General features: G+C 45.5%; 1 protein-coding gene across 1 annotated transcript in view; it reads right to left on the reverse strand.

The window, feature by feature from the left end:
• CNTNAP2 (contactin associated protein 2) overlaps window positions 1-19,566 on the reverse strand; it is a 1,362,616-nt gene that overhangs the window by 186,168 nt on the left and 1,156,882 nt on the right. Inside the window, exon 17 of the mRNA XM_082693594.1 lies at window positions 4,844-5,080. Within this exon, the coding sequence (XP_082549720.1) occupies window positions 4,844-5,080 (237 nt within the window). The remainder of the gene's footprint in view (window positions 1-4,843; window positions 5,081-19,566) is intronic.

Consider the following 19,566-nt stretch of genomic DNA (forward strand, 5'->3'; position numbering starts at 1 on the left):
AATTTCAATGTATTCAGACTCAACTACACAGTCAAGGCTTTTGGGCACATTGGGTATTCGCTGAATGTTTGTTAAAGAAATGAATCAATCAATAAATATCACTTACACCTAGATGTTCCCACGCCTCCAAAAAAGAAAAGGGGAAGTCTTTGTTCAGATATTGCATTCTAAAAAAATGTTGCGATTAATTCTGCATCCAGTAAAATTCTGTTTTTTTCACTGATTGCAGTAACTAACAAGTTTTAAGAGCAAGGGTTCTGTTTTCAGCTTTATATAAGCCTGCCTGAAGGGCCGAGCCTTGGCGAGAAACAGCACCACACAGAGGGGAAGAATGTGAACTTGTAGTCAAAACTCCTGCCTTCAAACCCCAGTTCTCCTCCTTTATGGGTGTGTGAACACCGACCAGGTCATCATACCCATTCTATGTCTCAGTTTCCTTCTCTATAAAATGGGGATGAGATAATGGTACCCATCTCATGGTGTTATCATGGTAGCAGACAATGTTAACAAAGAGACAGAGCTTAGCGCACCGTCTGACACATGGTAAGTTCCCCGTAAATGTCAGCTGTCTTCACGGTCAACAAGCGGGAATTACGCATTGCTGAAAATTTACTTGCAATCACATTAGTTTTCAGTGGGCACCCCTGTAAAGTCCTACCAGTTGGGTGGCTTAAAACAACAGAAACTTATTCTCTTACAGTTTTGGGGAGGAAGTTGAAAATTAAAGTGTTATCAGGGCTCTCCATTTTTGAAAGGCTTCTAGGGAAGGGTCCCTCCTGGACCCTTTGATCTCTGCCTCTGTCTTCATGGGACTGTGTGACTCTCTGTGTACCCAGCCTCTTCCTGTAAGGACATTCTCCTTGGATTTAGGGCATCCCCAATCCAGCAGGCCCTGCCTTAATTACATCTGCAGAGACTGTGTTTCCAAACAAGGTCATGTTTCAAGGTTCTGGGTGGACGTGAATTTGGGGGAGGTAGACACTAACCTCTATAGCATTTCATTTCAAAAATTAAACCTGCAGACTGTTGTAGTCACTATAGGTCTGTGATCCTGCCTCTTGCTTGAAAACACAGAGAAGGTACAGAGAGAATTTGCTTCTCATTAAGTTGCTAATTTCTGGTTAGAAATAAAACTGAGGTTGATAGTCATAACATTTTCCAGGGTTCTGGGGTTTGACTAGCTAAGAAGAAATGGGCCTAATGAGCAAAACTATCTTTGGCGTGGCCAGGCAACTAGCCATTTGGTCCCCAGTGTAGGTCCCCACTAATCCTGGGGATGACACACCAGACCCATAGCTGAGCCTTCCACACGATGTTGCTCTGATTCTAGAAGCTTCCGCAGCCTCAGCCAATGGGCTGCCAGGGAGTTCTGCCACGGAATGGAGCTGCGTCAGTCAAGTGAATCACTGCTGGATGGTGGACCCTGTGAGAAGATGGGCCTCCACAGGCTTCTCTGGACCGATGGTGTGACTGGCTCTATGGTCTGGTCAGAGGTTTCCAGGTTGCCCTTGTGTTCCTTGCAAAACATGCCCTCCCCCAGCCAGAGTGCCTATTAATATGCAGGGAGCCCCGAAAGAGTTAATGCCTGAGCTGGTGATCAAATCTTTATAGATCCTTTTGAAGAAAGGCTCTGGGAGCCTCCTTGACGAGAGGCTACAGGGAGGCAGCAAGATGTGTCTTGTGTACATAGAGTTCTGGCAGGGGATCGTGAGTAAACATGCATCTTTCTACGAAGCAAAAGAGAGTCATCAGGTGGGACCTGCTTGAGTCCAGCCTGCCCTCCTGAGCTTAACGAAGCAGCAGCACATGGTAATTTGATTTACAAACGCAACCACATATGAGAGAGAGAGAGAGAGATAAATAGGGAACGTAGGTGGGAAGTGTGGAAGGACAGAGACAGAGGTAGATGTTGATGTAGCGCGTCCTCCTGGGACACGGGCGATGGAGACAGAGAGAGAGCTGGGGAAGGAGGCAGGGGAGATGCAGGTGGTGGGGACAGAGAGAGGGGAGAGACAAGGAGATGGAGGTTGGGAAAGAGAGAGATCGACGCAGAAAGTTTAAATAGTGTGTGCCCTTTGCCACAATCTATGACCTCATGACCTAATACCAGGGGAGACCCCTGGCTGATTCGTCCCCTTGGGCTACATTGGGCTACCCTTGGGTTCTTGCCTGTCCTAGGGTGCACCTCACACATGGCTGAGTAGGACACACATGTCACAAGGTTTTTATTTTCATACAACTTGGCCCCAGCACGGCAATCCGTCCTCCAGTGCCCGCATGAAGGATGAAATGCTGAAATTTGTTCAATGCAGAGAGATGGATTTTTCAAGGCTAAATTAATTTTATGCAATTTTCACCCGAGACACTACTCCATTCCAGAGAGTGTGGTCGGGTGCTGTAGGATCTCTGGCTCCTAACTAGACATTTTCTAAGCAGAGACAGCTGATTCTTGAATGCCCGGGGTAAGAGCTCTGCCTCTTAGTACGACTCGTCCCCAAACGAGGAACGAATGAGGAAGCCAGAGGTAAAATGGTGTGGTATAATGGGTAGAAAATATAGCAAAAGAGAAGCGAAAATAAAAACTGGCGTTTTCACCTCCCCTAAAAATAACGGCAGTCAATATTTTGGTGTGTTTTCTTAGTTTGCTCTTCTCGTGTGTGTGTGTCTGATTTTGCACAAGCAGGTAATCAGCGTGTCCTTGGTGTAGGGACACCCGGTTCATTCACTTACCAAAATGTCGCGAACACTTTCCACATCCACAAGCCCACCCGTACTATCAAAGGACGGCCCATGAAGGATTTCCACAAACTCGGTTCTTTGGCAGGTGTCTGTGGCCGCTCTTTGTAGAGGCTGGGTTTTGGGGCTGCAGCCCTGGTGCGAGGGTGTGGTCACAGGAGACCATAGGAGGGCCTCTCCCTGGCAGGTGAGACCCAGAACAGCGGGGGCATCTGGCTGGAGGCCTCATTGGGCAGATCCCTGGTCCAGGAAGGAGCTTGCAGAATACCCCTGGATAGCCTCAGGATTCTTTTCAACCAGAGCCACCATCATTCACACCACGTCAAGAGGATACTTGTGTGGACTCAGAAGGATGCACATGAATACTTTCCCAATACATTTTGCAGTTTTTAATTTTATTTTTGTTAAAGCCCACAGATTGGGCCAAATGTAAACTCATCCCGGAAAACAGATATTTGGAGAATATTTAGGAGACTTTTGTGTAAGCTCTTTGAAGTAATGTCAAGGGAAACACACAAGCTTCATTTAACTTTGTCTCTAAAGCTGGCTAAGCTGAAGGGTATATACCCCTGCCTTTCCATCTGTGAATATTGCCACTAACCCCCAGAAGGTTTGTATGAGCTACTTTGTTTAAACCAACTCTCCAAAAATAAGGGGACCATGATTTTCCTTAGATTGGACCTTCTGTATGGACTCTCTGGGGCATTAGGACTGACTGATTGCATTCACACATCCCTTTGGCGATGGCACCACCGCATTAAATTAGCATCGCGCACAATGAATGGTAATTGCGAGATTGTCATTTCACTGCAAGTGCAAAATTGACGTGTTCTGCAAACCCGTCCCATTGTATGTCACAGGAAAGCCCTGGAACCGTGTTGTTCCGAGCAGAAACATGCGCTGTAACAGCGCTGCGAAGGAGGTACGGGGTCCTTCAGCAATGCTGTTCCTTGCCTCCTGCTGGGGTCCCGCGCTCAGTCTGCAAACCCCGCCCGACCTCATCCGCATGCTCGTGCTGCAGCCCTGCCAGACAGTAGCCTGAGCGTGCAGAGAGTGCCCCGGAACAACTCCTCCTCCCGCCGGCCTCCTGTGTGGATAAGACCAGCACAAACCCCCTCCGTGTATTCACGAGAGTGTGAAAAGGCTACTTATGTAAAGCTTCTTATTAAGAGATACACCAGGCATTTACAGGAAACTTTACCCAAACACTACACATTCATTGAGAAAGAGAAGAGTGATTTACGCGCGCTTCGGTGGTAGCTTAGGAAAGGGCCGCTCTGCCGCGCTGCGTCCCTCCTGCCGACGTGCGGGAAGGAGGCCGCAGACCAGCGGCGCGAGCGCATTTCTTCCCCGCACGTGGGCTCACAGGTTGAATGACAACATGCATATGCATTGGGCTCCCGCGGTCGGCTGATTGGCTCTGCAGAATTTATTAGGGATTAGAGGACTCATTGGAGCCTGAAATGATGTGCTAATAACAGGTGCCCTAAGCCGGCTGATTAGATGTGGTATCTCCCTCCACCTGCCGCGGGGCGGGGCGAAGGCTGGGGCCCGCTCCCAGAGGCATCCTGGGCAAGGATAACGATCCTGGTAGCGACAGTCGCTGGCCCGAGCGCTCTCCCTGGGAGTCCAGCTCCAGCCCAGCCTCTCGGCAGCCGCCAGGGCCGGCGTGGGCGTCCGGACGGCTGGGCTGCCCTGACCGATTCACCGAGCCATCCCTCCGTCTGCGAACACCCCAAGCCCCTCACCCCGACCTCCCTGAGGGAGAGGGTCAGGCCTGAGTCCCCTTTCAGAGGCCACTTAATGCTGTCACTCACCATCAAGGTGCTATGTGGCTATTTGCTGTGGGATGTTCTAGTCGGTGCGCAGCCCTCTAGGATTTGGGTGAAACTGCATCTCCCCCCCCCCCCCCCCCTAGAGCTTCTCTCATCTCAGTAAATGGCAGAGATCGGGGTAGGATTTCGACTTCTTACCTAAGGTGAGAGGAGAATTCTGAACACCTTACTCTCAGAACACAGCACACTGCGGACAGCTGAGAAATCACGGCACAGACCATTGGAGTTTAAAGAGAGGCGTGAGAACGCCACAGAAACGGGCTCTGCCTTACCCTTGTTGCAAAATGTGCCATCGTAGGCCGTGTGCGAGCAGTCGCAGGAGTAGCCGTGGTATTTCTCTAGACACCTGCCTCCGTTCTCACAGTTGGCCCCGTAGCTGGTGCAGTGGCCCGAGCAGCCGGATTTGAACCCGGACGTGACCTTCGCTCTTTCCTCCAGGTCCAGCGTCACCCCGTTCATCCTCAGGGAGCGGATGCAGCCGAGGAAGCCCTGCTGGCCCCCGGCGCCACCTGCGAACGACAGAAGGCACGGGGCTCAGACCCGGTAAGCTCTGTTGTGCTTCCGCGGCCCCTTCATTGCGCCCGGACCGCAGTGGCAGGTCAGGGCGCTGCGAAGCGTGGCCCGCACCCTCACTTTCCAGAGGGCCCGGCCTAATTGAAAGGCTCAAAGCTCTCCCCACTTTGGCCATAATGTCTCATTAAAAGAGGCTGTCTTGGGAGAAGCCATACATTTGCTACCGAAATAAAATGTTTGGAGAGACACAAAGATTATACATGCTGTTTTGGAAATCTAGTCTGGTTTCCTAAATAAGTTTAGAGAAATCTATAGGGTTTTTTTGTTTGTTTGCTTGTTTTGTTTTTTGTTTGTTTTTTTGTTCTTTAATCCCAGGACATTCACTTCTATAGCATTATCTATTGAAAGAAATATAAAAAGGCAGAGAAACATGAATATATTAGCATAATTAACAAGTCAATTAGTTGGAAGGCACAAATCCATTTGAAATTGACTGTACACGTGGGTCTTGTCTTAGGAAATATGTCGCTTTCAAGTTCCCATGAAACGTTCGCGGGCATCTTGTCCGGGGTGGTCAGAAGTTGGAATTGATAAATTTTACCCAGAAGTTAGCCACACCACATGGACTACCAGCTCAGGCTAGATTTTACTGCTTTTTGTCTAAATGCCACTGCAAGACTTACAACACAAAAAGCAAGTTCTCTCTGATTTTCTAAGTTACAGAGTTAGACACAGGTTCACGAGCATGAAAATATTAAAATATTCCTAACAAATTTCACAGAAAGATTCACTGGAGCATTATATGAGTGAATTTAATTATGTCTGTAATAACCTTGGCTATAGTTTTTTTTCAGCAGCTGGTAGAGAAGGAGGAACTCAAGTTTATATACACGTCTGCCTGTCAGGGTAACAAACTTTTCCAGAAAGTAAACAAAACGTGTAGTCATTAAAATTATTAAAAGAAATATCTGCTGGGGATTTAGCAAAAAAAAACCAAACTGTTAATAAAAGTTATTTTTTACTGAGGGCTATGTGGTAGGTACTCCCCTAAGCACCTCCTTAAATGCTATTCACCCAATTCTCTCAACAGCCTGGCAGGGCAGGTACTACTGTGATCACCCCCATTGTTCCGATGAGGAGGCTGAGGCTTAGGGAAGCTCCGAGGTTGACTCAAGGAGTCGTAGCTCCAAAATGGCAAAGTTGTGCGAATTCTTATGTTCGAGTGTATGGTGTTAAACTCTTGTGTTGACCATTTAATACCGAAGGACTTTAGGGTCAGGGCCCCTGTCGAGGTACGTGTTTCCGAGACAGAGGTCTGGATGTCTTTCCAACTGGAGTGGTGAATAGGATTGTCAGTGTTTGGGTGGGACCAGTAGCTGGGGATGGATTCTGATCACTTATTCGGGACCACTGAGAAAAAGCACACAATCGAGCAGACTCATGGGACAGGGCTGGTGGATCCAAGGCTTTCGTTGCAGAGACAGACCGATTTGCTTATGTGTGTAAGTCCTTGGCCGTGAAATGGCCAGTGACTTGCTCTGTTACCTTTATAAACCCAAGCCTTGTGTTCTCTAGTGGAGGAGTACATAAGTTTGAATGAGGCTTCTCCAGGGATGATTATTTATGATCAAATAAAATAACTGGACAGAGGATTAATTGAAGGGAGACCAGTGCCCTTTTTTGATCAAAGCTACGGGATAGCAGCTGGCAGAAAAAGCTGTTAAAAGCAACCACTTGGAAGGATTTCCCATTCTGCACTCTGCTTGTCAGCTCTGCTTCACACACCTCTGTGCGGAGGAGAATCCGGGCCTTTGCTACGATTTGGAAGAATTTCAAACCATTAGTCACTCTTTGTGTGTTAAAATTTCAATTTGGCGTCCATCATTTTAGCGATACGGCTTTTGCTCTTGGAATAAGGGGTCTCCAAAGGGCCTCTCATTCAATCAACCCCCAGGCCTTTACATTTTTGTTACTAGGCCATTAAGACAATTACAGCCTATGAAAAAACGCTGAAGTTTTTAAGTCATTGTTTTTGGGTATGTCCTGCTCACTCCTTTTCCCTATTGCAAATGTAACCATTTTTCACTGGGAAAACCATAAACACACTGATAAGCAAAATGAAAAAGAGAATCTCTAAGGCTGCGCAGATATAGCTACTTTTACTTTTGGCAAACAGCTTTTTCTACCTTTTTTTTTTTTTTTTTGAGATTTTATTTATTTATTTGACAGACAGAGATCATGGAGAAGCAGGCAGAGAGAGAGGAGGAAGCAGGATACTGGGATCATGACCTGAGCTGAAGGCGGAGGCTTTAACCCACTGAGCCACCCAGGCACCCCAGCTTTTTCTACTTTTTAAAAAAAGATTGTGGGGCGCCTGGGTGGCTCAGTGGGTTAAGCCTCTGCTTTTGGCTCAGGTCAAGATCTCAGGGTCCTGGGATCGAGCCCCACATTGGGCTCTCTGCTCAGCAGTGAGCCTGCTTCCCCCTCTCTCTGTCTGCCTCTCTGCCTACTTGTGATGTGATCTCTCTCTCTCTCTCTGTCAAATAAATAAATACAATTTAAAAAAAAGATTGTATTTACTTATTTGATAGAGAGGGAGAGTACAAGCAGGGGGCACGTAGGCTGAGGGAGAGGGAGAAGCAGACTCCCTGCTGAGCAGGAAGCCCGACCACCTGGGGCCCACCCCAGGATCCCAGGATCATGACCTGATCCGAAGGCAGATGCTAAACCAACTGAGCCACCCAGGTTCCCTGCTTTTGCTATGTTTATGTACTGCATTCGTGTAGGAAAAAAAAAAAAAAAGGAGGAAATGGGATGACTATATACACGTTGTTCTGAAATTTGCTTTTTGCATTCAATGTATCATAGAATGCTTTCCAAGCAATAAATGTACAACTAGAACATCCTGGTTAATATCTGCAAAGCATCCCGTTCCATGAATGCTCTGTAACTTCTTTGCCATCCCATTACCACTGGGCTTTTAAGCTTAGTCTGATTTTCATTTTACGTGACACTCTAATAAATATCCTTGTAGAAAACCTTTGCCACCTGTTCAGTATTTCCTTAGAATTAATTCTTAGAAGTGCAGTTGCTGGACACAAAGGCACATACATTTTAAAAGCATTTGAAATACATTTTCCTCTAAGAGTTTGTCCATTTGTATTTCACAGGCAGGATATGGATTCCCACCTTCACACCAATTCGAATACCAGGGAGAATGCCTTTGAATTTATAGGCTAGAGAGAAAAAGAGAGTTTATTGTTTTAATTTGCGTGGCTTCAAGCACTGTGAGTTGAATAATTTTTATGTTTTCCCCATTCTTTAGTTTCTCTTTCTTCATATGCTTTGCTTTTTTGGGAGAATAAAAGAAGATATATTTCTTATTGATTGATAACAGTATTTTGGGCTTTCCCTCTTTGTTACACAGTTGGTAGCCATATCCTTCCAGCCTGGGTCTTTAACTTACACATGGTGTTTGTTTTTCTCTATGAATGTTTAGGCAGTCACATCCCTCTTTCTTATTTGTATGATTTGTGTCTTTGGCATTAAGCTTATAAAGCCCAATCTAAAGATAATATAATAAACCTAATCCAAAATAATATCATTATTCAACTGTATTTTCTTCTAGCACTTTTATGATTTCACTTCTCTTAACACTGTCATCGTTAATCTATCTAGAATATATTTTATCTTATTTTTTAAGGATTGTATTTCCTTAAAAGAGAGAGTGTTTCTGTGTACTAGCAGTGGGAGGGGCAGAGGGAGAGGGTTATCAACCTGAACCCATTAAAAAACACCCCTCAGGCTTCCCACTGAGCAGGGAGAGAGGCAAGGCTGGATCCTAGAGACCATGACCTGAGCTGAATGCAGCCGGCTAACCGACTGAACCAGGCCTTCCTGGAACGTATTTTAATTTAAAAATAACTTATACGTGGGGTTATGGACATTGGGGAGGGTATGTGCTATGGTGAGTGCTGTGAAGTGTGTAAACCTGGCAATTCACAGACCTGTACCCCTGGGGATAAAAATATATCATATGTTTATAAAAAATAAAAAATTTAAAAAAATAACTTATACTTAATGGGTCTCACTAACAGTTGAGAGTTTGAAGTAGAGATTTTTAAAAGACTGAGCAAACATTAATAAGACAAAAAAAACCCTGAATATTTTAAAAGGTCCAATTGGCAGAGCAAATCAATCGAGGTTAGTTGATATTTTTATCATATCGTTAAGCCAAACAGATATATTGTGCTCTTCATTATTTATGTATATAGGCCTCATTCCATGAGGAGTTAGAGGGGGTACATTTTTCTGCCTGTCTTTGATTCTTTCTGGTCTTGGTCTTCCTTCCTGCCTCTGGGTCTGTGTATCTCTCCCTGTCGGCTCCGTTGGCTGTTTGGGGTTGGGGGTGTGTCTTTCCTCAAGGACCCTCACATCCCTCAGCATCAGGTTTTCCTACCATAGAAAGGGGGTCTGAACTAGATTTTGTCTCTGGCTCCTTCCAGCTCTAAGTGAGTCTGGTTCAAGATGTACAACGTCCCCTTCTGTGCTTACCTGTCTCTGTCTCTCTATTCTAGTAAATTACTCTCAATTTCTCCTAAATCTGCTTGTCTGCACTGTTGCCTGACCTTCCCCCTACCTCTGTTAATTGACCATAAAATATGACTGTGGTCTAATTTTTAGTTGTTGCATTCATTAAAGTTTTGTACTCGCTTTTCTTAATTTGTAAAGCAGGTAAATGGCATTTCATTGCTCTCTCTATAAAAGAAAACTAAATAAATTATGCTCTTTTCTTCCTTAGATGGCCCCTGATTTATTAAATGGGTCAGTGAACTGAAAGTACTTTTACTGATTTAGTCGATATGAAGAAAAATCTTTTGTCCTGAAAGTGGTCATTATATGTTATGCAAAAGGTGTTAATGCACTAGAACTGGCAATAATTACTTGAGTTCAACTTATGAGCTCTATAGAAATCTTTCTTGGTGACAAATGTCACAAGTTTAAATTGTAGGTCTGCAAGCAAAAATGCTACTTCACCTCTGTTAATTAAAAAATCAACACACTGTCATTGGAGAGAGCCCCCTGCCATGCAGGGCTCCACACACATTAGTCAGACCCGTGGTAATTATCCAAGGTGAGATGTGGGTTTCATTCGTAAATCATTTTTCATGGGAAATGCTCTTCAAGTATTGCAATTAAAGATTAATTATGAAAAGACTGTATCTACCCATAATGAGTAGTACAACCACCGAATGCACACAAGATTGGGGCAAAAGAATCAGGTATTAAATGAAATAAAATGCGTGAAAATAATGATCAAGAGGAGTCCTAAAACATACAGTGTCCTCAAACTCAGAGCTTAGTCGTTTTCGAAGGAGCTCAGTGGAATTCCAGAGCCCTCTGCCCAGAGACACTGGCCATTCAGTCACCATGGAAAGGAATCGCACCAAAGCTCACACAGGTGAAATCTAATGCATCCATTCAGTGATTGTTTATTTCATGTCTGTTACGAGCCAGACCTTATCTAGACGTTCAGAAGGTCTTTAGAGTCTTCACCTGTGCCAAGCTTATATTCTTGCAGAAGGGAGGGGAGAATTTAATAACAGACTCAATAAGCAGGTCAAGTCCCTCCTGTGTTAGAAGGTAAAGTTCACTCTGAGAGCAAGAAGTCAGGCGGGGTTAAGTGGGGTCAGGAGTGGGAGCGGTGTGGGGATGGTCACAGAATAAACCCCACTGAAAGGCTGATGGAAAGAGGGCTAAGGGATAAAAAGGCAAGAGGGAGCTGCCTGCAGGTGGGGGAGGTAGGTGGGAGGGAGGGAGAACACCACGGGGAGTTCCTGTGGGTGCTCAGAAACGCAAAGCCACTGACCAGTTCATGCCTGCCGGGTGCTGGGAAAGGCGGGGCTAAAAGGACAGAGGAGACCTACTACTAATAGTACCTACGAACAGTACACGAGGGTGCCAGGCGCAGTGTGACCCACGAGAGGCACACTGGGATGAGGAACGCGTGAGTCCCAAAGATCTACTTTTGTATATTGGCTTTGCTGCTCCCTGCCTGTGTGATCTTCCCAGCCTCTCTCTGGCCTCCGTCTCCTTGTGTGTGAAATTAGCACAACAATATGCACCTCGCAGGGTCGTGTTAATAAGAGGTGATAATACAGCCCTTTGCAGTAATGCTCAGCTAATGGTAGCTGTCATTATGTGTCCCAGGAGTATCCTGAGTGTTAGGGAAGGCATTGTGTTGCCCCCAAATACCTCTGTTGAAGACTAATCCCCAGAGTGACTGTATATAAGGCCTTAAAAGAGGTAACTGAGCTTAAATGAGGTCATCAGGACTCCACTGTAACAGGCCCGATGTTCTGCATAAGAAGAGGGAGAGACAGGAGGGATGGGTGCACAGAGAAATGGCTGTGTGGGGTCAAAGCAGGAAGCAGTGGTCTACAAGGCTAGGGGTGTAGCCTCAGGAGACATCGGTCTCGGCATCTTGATCATGGACTTCTGGCTTCCAGGACCGTGAGAAGTCAATTTCTGTCGGTGGTGTTTTGTTATGGCAGCCTGAGCAGGCGAATACAAGGGAGTGAAGGGTGGACATCGAGCATGGGCTGGTCCAGGCCTGCCTGAGACTATTTTCCTGGAAGGTATGGGCTTAGGATGGCTGTTTTCTCTCTCTTGTCTGCCGTGTGGGACCCTATCCGGGTTTGGGGAACTATAAGTTGTCTTGAAGGCCCTCATCCTTGATGGTAGAAAAGACTGGTGGGAAGAGAACTGTGACTTGTCTGTGTCCAGGTGACCCACCCAGACCATTCCTGGCCGGGGCAGGTGAGCGGGCAAATGCAGCAAGCGATGTGCTTGGGCGGGCTGGGCCTCCCCAGCTGTAGATGCTGCACCCGCTGTCTTCCGTTCTATATGTTACCGTGGTCTCTTAGGTCTCGGCTGTCAACTTGAACCCATAAAAAACACTCCTGCAGCATCGGTACAGATGTGTAAAATAAAACCCCATTATCCGGTTAAGACGAGAACCTCAGAATGGCGAAGATTTTTCGGTAGTGGGGGGAGTTAAAGGATGTTGGATCACATTATTCAGTGCGGCTGATTGACAAGTACTGATCGGGGATGCCTATGTCAGCTGGATATCGAGGGCATACGTGAAAAAGCTTTTCTGTACGCGGAGAGCGGGGGTTTGGAGAATCGCTTTCTCAGATAATGGTCATGAGTGCTCATTCATAACTTCACTCAATAGAATAGATTTTTTTCAAAGTTCATTATCACTGCATGGATTTTCTTATGTCCTCAGAGCAAAAGGACATGCAGCATCTGTGAGTGCAAACTATTGAAACTAGAAGTAGACTTCAAAACAGAGGCGCAGGGAGCACGGGGTTTCCGAGAGCACAGAACACTCTGGTGCCTCTCAGCGTGAATGGCTCTGTGATGGGGATGATGGTAGGAGGTCTGACTTCATTCTGCAGGCCATGCGGGCAGGGTGAGCATAATAAATTTCTAGCTATTTCAGAAGCTAGTGTTAATTGAATACTAGCTCCACCAGGGATTGTTCCAAACTTTGTATGTTCTAACTCTGAGATAATTATTTTTACTATCTTCCCTTTACAGATGAAGAAACAGACCAAGAGAGTGGATGTGCCCAGTGTTCCACCAGCCAGGAAGTGGCCATTGGCCATAATTCCCTCCCAGGCTATCAGGCTATTAAGCCTGTACTCTCGCTATAGCTGCCATCTTGATTTTTGGGGCTTGCACCACTGAGACTCTTCTCCGACGCATAATATGTTTCTAGGCATTGCTGTACTTAATTGAAATGGAAGACACCAACAGAATATTCATATCTGAGGTAAGTCAGTCACCACTTGGCAGCATCCTGTCCCTGGAGCCCCAGGGATGGTTATTCAGAGCCAGGAATACATATGCCCAACCTGATCTCGAGGTCAACAGAGATGAGACATTTCTTTAAGGCCATTATTGAAATGATATTATTTCTTTGTGCAGCAGCTTAACTGCAACTCCACAATCAAAGCAGCTATGGGGCGTAGCCTCGCATGCTGGGTGGCCAGTCGCCCCCACATCTAGTGAGATGGGGCTGCTTCAGAGGGTGGCTCTCTGCGGTGAGTTTCACGGCTCCAAGTCTCTCACAAAAGTGGGGTCAGAGAGAGGAGACAGTGCTAAACCGCCACATCCTAGTCTGATCCAAATGTTGAGGTATAAGCAGTCCCTTAGCAGATTTCCCCACAAACCCAAATTCCAAATCCATCAGCTGGGAACTCTGTCTAAATATTTCTTCTACAAATATCTGTATGTTATTGTTCTTATTCTATATCCTGCTGGTGACTACCGTTCACCTTTGGAGCAAAATAAGCATCTTCTTTCTGTTGATCTTAACATATCCTATGTCCTCTCTCTCTCTGACACACACACACACACACACACACACACACACACACACACACACGCAGACAGACACACAGACACCCACACACCACGAGGCCAGGAACCTGACCCAGGCTGATTCACCTCTCTCTTGGTCTTCATTATCTGTCTTCAAGTCTTTGCTATATAACAAGTGGATCCAGTCTCCTTCATCCAGAGTCAAGAGTCCCTCTGTGCTGTCCACCTGTCACCTGTTCTCCCACCTCTCAGACTGCAGAGTCAAACAAGTCTTTGCAGATCTTGGTCCCAAGTCAAGGCTGGATTTATGGATCTGGGAGGGATCATCATGGCTCTGATCACTAGCCCTGCAGGCTGCAGGGGCCTCTCCAAGACACGAGGGGGGAGGAAAAGAAAAGGAGCTTGAGGATGGAGAGGGAGGGGAGGAAAGGGGGTGTCAGAAAGGCTGCGAACAGAATAGGGCGCATCTTGAGGTCAGGACTACAAGGAGGGCATAGTTATGAATGCGAAGTATTATCCAGATGTCAAGGAAAACAGCGAAAGGCTATATGATATGATTCTTTTGAGATGGACCTTCTGGGGTGGCAGCCGGGAACAGGTAAGAGGAGAGTAGCTTTAGTGAGTAAAGATACACCACTGGTTTAAGAATCAATCACAATAGAAGCTGGGTGTCCCTGTCTGGTTGGGAGGTGGGCATTGTGAAGTTGTACCTGTGAACGTGACAGACACCTGGTGGGGACAGGAAGGGGTTGAGGCAGATACGAACTAGTGGTTCCAGGTCCTGAGATGAGAGTTTCCTCCTCACCCTTAACTGTCCTTGAGGAGCACAGCCTAAGCCCTGAGAGTGTTAGCTTCTCCCCTCAGGCAGACAAGACAGGAGAATGCATTTTGTAATCTTAATGGATGGACGGAGCTTGTATGGAAAAGTGGCAAGGCCTTTGAGGAAGGCCAACGCGACAAAGGAAAGACTCCTGTGTCAGGAGGGACAGGACTGAGGGCAGCAGGCACAGAGGACTCAGCATAATGACATCTTCATTACTGGGCTGACATGAAATAGCAGCAAGATTAGCTGATGATTCCTCCGTGATACTGGACACATGGGGTGATGACAAACGATGATGAAGAAGAAGTGGTTGGAGATGCTGAGAATTAAAAAACTATAATTGTTGAAATAAGGATTTCCAAGGAGGGCTTGAAGGACAGATCAGATAGAGCAGAAGAGCGTTTTACGGGGTTGAAATATTGGGTCAGTAAACCCTCCCCAAAGGCAACAGGAAAGGCTAAAGAGGTTAAAAGAATGAAGGAAAAGTTAAGAACTAAAGTTAATAGCTTCATAAGAAGAGATTAGCTCGGGGGAAGGAACTCTATGAAGAAATAATGACTCAGAATTTTCTAGACTAAATACTGGCCTTCAGAATGAAGAGGCTCCTAAAACACTAAACAGAGTAGATAGGAAAAAACCCTACACCTATACCTATAGTTGTGGTTCATAAGCTAAGATCCCAAATCTCAGGTGTTCATCTACAGGAGTCTGGAGTCTGGAGAATAGGATGTGAAACACCTTCCATGGTCAAAATTTTCACTAGCCTCTAAATGAAATTTAGCATTTTCTTCAATTAGGACTGTAGGGAAAATCACAGCAAGATTAGCAGTATCTGTGTCACTGTTGCTGATCGAGAATTGTAGATGTATTCCTATTACATAGTAGTAATAGAGTTTTTGAAGTACCATTCATGGTCATGATGAAGTTGAACTTAAGGTAGTTACTAGATCTGATGCTAGCTAGGTCTTGTTATTTATAGCACTTATATTTCTATGGTATCACTAATTTGCTGTTTTAAATGTTTGATAACTTTATTTCAATATATTTGGTTTCTTTTGTAATTTTGTATGTTTTATGTTATTCATATAAAACATCATTCTGAGAAGAGGGACACAGGCTTTCAGCAGACCGGCTCCCAAAAGGCTAGGAGTGCTGCCTTATAGTTAAGGAACACTAAAGGAGAAGAAAGAGAAGTTCAGTAATAAGGATATAACTCTTGTCTAACTTCTCAGTAGCAACGTCGCCAATAAAAGACAGTATCTCGGGACCGTTGGCTTAAATATGGCGACCAGTGAAGAGATCTGTAAACATGTGAGTCTTGGAAGGACCTACCTATGCAGTCTTTCTTAGTCAAAATCGCCCTCCAGTAAAAGGGGAAATGAATCCAAGAGGTAATAAGCTATGGCAAATAAGAGTAGGTGAAGAGAAGAACTTGGTAAATGCAATTAAAATAAGTATGCTGATAAGATTCTGCAATTCAAACTGTAAATGCTTTCACCACAGCAGGCAGTAAGGTGGGGAAGGAGGTCAGAGTGTTCTTGGTTTTTTGCCTCATTCAGAACGGAGGTATGGATTTGTTTTTGTGGATGACAGAGAAAAGAAACATAAGTATGAGTCTTGGTAAGGTAGGCATGGCTGCCAGGGGAATGGGAGTGTAAATGCATGACCTCTGGATCAACTGAGTAACGGTTCAGTTCAATCAGTGTAAAGTAGATGGGGGTCGAGTGGGCGGGCGAACAAGTAGACAAAACACAGTAAACTGAAAATGTAGGTAATAACCCTCATTACCATAAACGAAGAAAAAGGCAGAGATTCTCAAATCAAATTTTTATGAGATTCACTATTAGGAGAGCTGAGATACTTTTAAATAAAAGGGTACCAACACCTGCACAAAACACCAGGACAATATTAATTACAGCAGGGACACTGCAGTGGTTTGAAGAGCAGAGGTAAAGTTGTGGGATGGAAAACATTATGAGGAATAAGGATACAAGACCCCGGAAAGGTCACGGACACATTTAACTAGCCAAATGGCCTCAAATTATACAGAGCTACCGAGGATAGATTATTGACAGAATTAGAGAATTCAACCAATAAAGCCTGAAATGTACACCCAGAAACTGATCAGGTAAGCAGTACTTGCTGAAATTAAGTATGTATTTACCCTAGGATTCAGTAATTCTCTTGTGCGCACGTGCACACACGAGGAACCCTTGAACCCTCGATGGGCATCAGCTCTCACGAAATGGTGTGGTAGCAGAGTCGGGGAAATTCAGGTATTCATCTTTAGGGGACGGAATAAATAAAGCGTCGGTGTACACAGAATGGACCAGTACACACACGGTATTCACAGAGCTATACACATACATTTTAAAAGCATAAGGCTGAGTGAAAGAGCCAGAAACAGACGAGATTTGTGGTGCCATACCATTTATATAAATTATGACATGCGAAAGGCAGTGCTATGAAGTTTCCAGAACATACATATATTTTTGTACAGATATATAGAGAGCAGGCTAGGAGGCCATACATAAAATACACTCGGGTGAGGGGCAGTGATGGGGAGAGAATGGAGTTGAGAATCGGGAAGAAAGATAAAACACAAGTAAGTGGAATTAAAATGAATGAGGAACACCGCAGGGATGTGACAGTGGGACTGGGAGGGGAAGAGTGGGCCCCCTCCCATGTGGACCCGGACAGCGGGGGAAGGGGAAGAACGAGGCATCTATGGGGCAACTGTGATCGTTCGGGCTAGTGAACTGGGGTGTTGTCTCGCATCCTCAGGGAATCACGGGGGCGGGGGGAGTGGTGGGGCTGCGAGTGCCCATCCCTTCTCCGATATTTGTGTCATGATAGTAATTTCTTTTATTACAGTCTTGTTCTGTGTGACAGTTGCCATTCATTCCCATGAACTTTAGTTCAGTCCTTCCTGAAAGAGTCAAAAATGTATATGAAATTGTAAATCTGTTGGGAAAAAACCTTCCATGCTGATGGCAAAACTGGGGCCTTTACATTAAAAACAGCTTCTCTTGATCAGACGGCGCCAGTGGTCATTAGAGAACCGGGAGGAGGACCACAGAGTCCCTGAAGCATTTGTCTTTGAGGCACAAGAGCTACTGTACACAGAAGGTGAACAATGGGGTTGGCTCTTTTCTTAGGTCCAAAATCTCTCTGAGGACGTCCACACATGGGAGCTCTGCCTGAGAAGGTGGCTCGGCACCCAGAAACCCGGCCTTTAATTGGCTGCCTTGTGAGGTTCCACGGGAGGTTAGACTATATGGTCCATCTGCTTGTGTCGAAGTGTAAGTAAGCAAGGTAATAACAGTGGCTCTCACAACTTATTTAATATGTTAAAACTCTAACTGTAAAATCGAGAGCCAGGATTGTAAAAGCTAAGAAATTTTGCTCACTAAAGGGTCAAGGTAGGGTGCTGGGTGGCTCAGCTGGTTGAGTCTCTGCCTTTGGCTCAGGTCATAATCCTGGGGTCTTGGGATCGAGTCCCACGTCGAGCTCCCTGCTCAGTGGGGAGTCTGCTTCTCCCTCTGCCTCTGCCCCCACTTGTGCACTCTCTCTCTCTGTCAGATAAATAAAATAAACTCATCAGAAAAAAAAAAAAATAAATGGCCAGGGTAGGAAAACATATGGTGGCTACTAGTGGGTGACTTCACCTGTGGTATGGTGGGGCAGAGGCAATTGTACTGAGAGGAGCAGAAACTCAGACATGGCCTGGAGGCGGAGTGTGTCGGAAGCTGGTCCTATTAAGATAAGAGTAAGTGTCCTTGATCCTAGTGGTGTGAAGCTCAGAGGGCCTGTGGAGCAGCTTCTGGGTTCTGTTTGCCGTTGTGCCTTGTGGATAGTTTACTGATTTCATCTAGTGATCCTTATACTAGATCTTACCCAGCAAATCATTTTTTTATTCTTACCAATGACTGTGGTTTCCAGCCATGGCATCATGCCTTCTCTCTGTCTGGGGGAGAACCAGGAGACCAGTTATAAGAGTCGAGGGAGAAGCACTTTGTATCAGGTCCTGGGTAGCAACCCAGCTATTGCCAGACAGGTAAGGCCTCAACTGGAAAGAAGGAGATTGAAAACTGTATTTAGGGCCTGCACTGCTCTGAGATGCTGTCTTTTGTAATAGTCTCAGACTCTGTATCCTCTTCTTCTTCTTCTTCATTTTTTTTTTTTTTTGGCTTCTGTCATGCTTGATTTCAGTCTGTGGTACCCATTGAGAAAGGTACTTCCAAAGAAAGTGATATGACTATTAACTCAAAGAAGCAACAAACACTACACCATTCACTTACTCAGTTCACTGTGTACTCAGCAAATGCTCATTGGACATCCACTGTAGCAGTATTCTAGGTCTTTGTTGTCAAGTAGCCTATCTTCTAGGGAAGGACACACAAAAAGAAAAGAAAATATCACAAGTTCTAAGGAGAATGTAAAATGGGAAGTAACTGGTTAGTCAGGTTCAGTGACCAGAGAAGGCTCCCTCAGCTGAAGCTGAGGCATGTAGGACAAGAAGGAGAGGGCCTCTTCAGTGTCTGTGGAGATACTTCAGGCAGATGGAACAGCCAGTGCAAATTTTCTAGAGAAGGAATAAGCATGGTATGTTCACAGCACATACCCAAACTGTGGAGACCAGCTAGGAGACTTGCTGCAACGGTCCAAGCAAGAAACAACCATGGCTTTGACTAGGGTATGACTCATGGTAATGGAGAGCAGTGGACCACCTCAGGCATAGTCTGGAGGTAGAGTCACAGGACTTACTACTGATGGGTGGTGATGAGGGAAAGAGGAGAACCAAGGGTAATTTCAAATTTTGGGTTCAAGCAAAAATGGGTTGGTGGTGATGTCATTTATTGAGATGGGAAGGTTGAGGGAAGAACAGGTTTGGGGTAGGCATTGAGAGCCTGCTGTGTTTTCTCTGAGATGCCCATTAGAAAACCAAGCTGAGATGCTGAGTAGACAGTTGGATAAATGGGTGCAGAATTCATGAGAGAAGTCAAGTCTGGAGATTTCGATTTAAGAGTCATTGTCCCATGGGTAGTACTGGTTGCCACTGGACTGGGTAAGATCACCTGGGGAAATGGATGGGTGGAGAAGAGAGGAAGATTCTGTGATGCTTCAACGTGTCACGGAGAGGAAGAGAACTCACAAGAGAGACTAAGTCATGGCAAGCAAAAGGTAGGAGGAAAAGCGGATGAGTACACTTTCATGGAACCCAAGAGAAGAAAGTATCTCATGAGGGGTGATGGGTTGGTGCTT

The sequence above is a fragment of the Mustela nivalis genome, assembly GCF_964662115.1.
Source record: "Mustela nivalis genome assembly, chromosome: 12".
NCBI lineage: Eukaryota > Metazoa > Chordata > Mammalia > Carnivora > Mustelidae > Mustela > Mustela nivalis.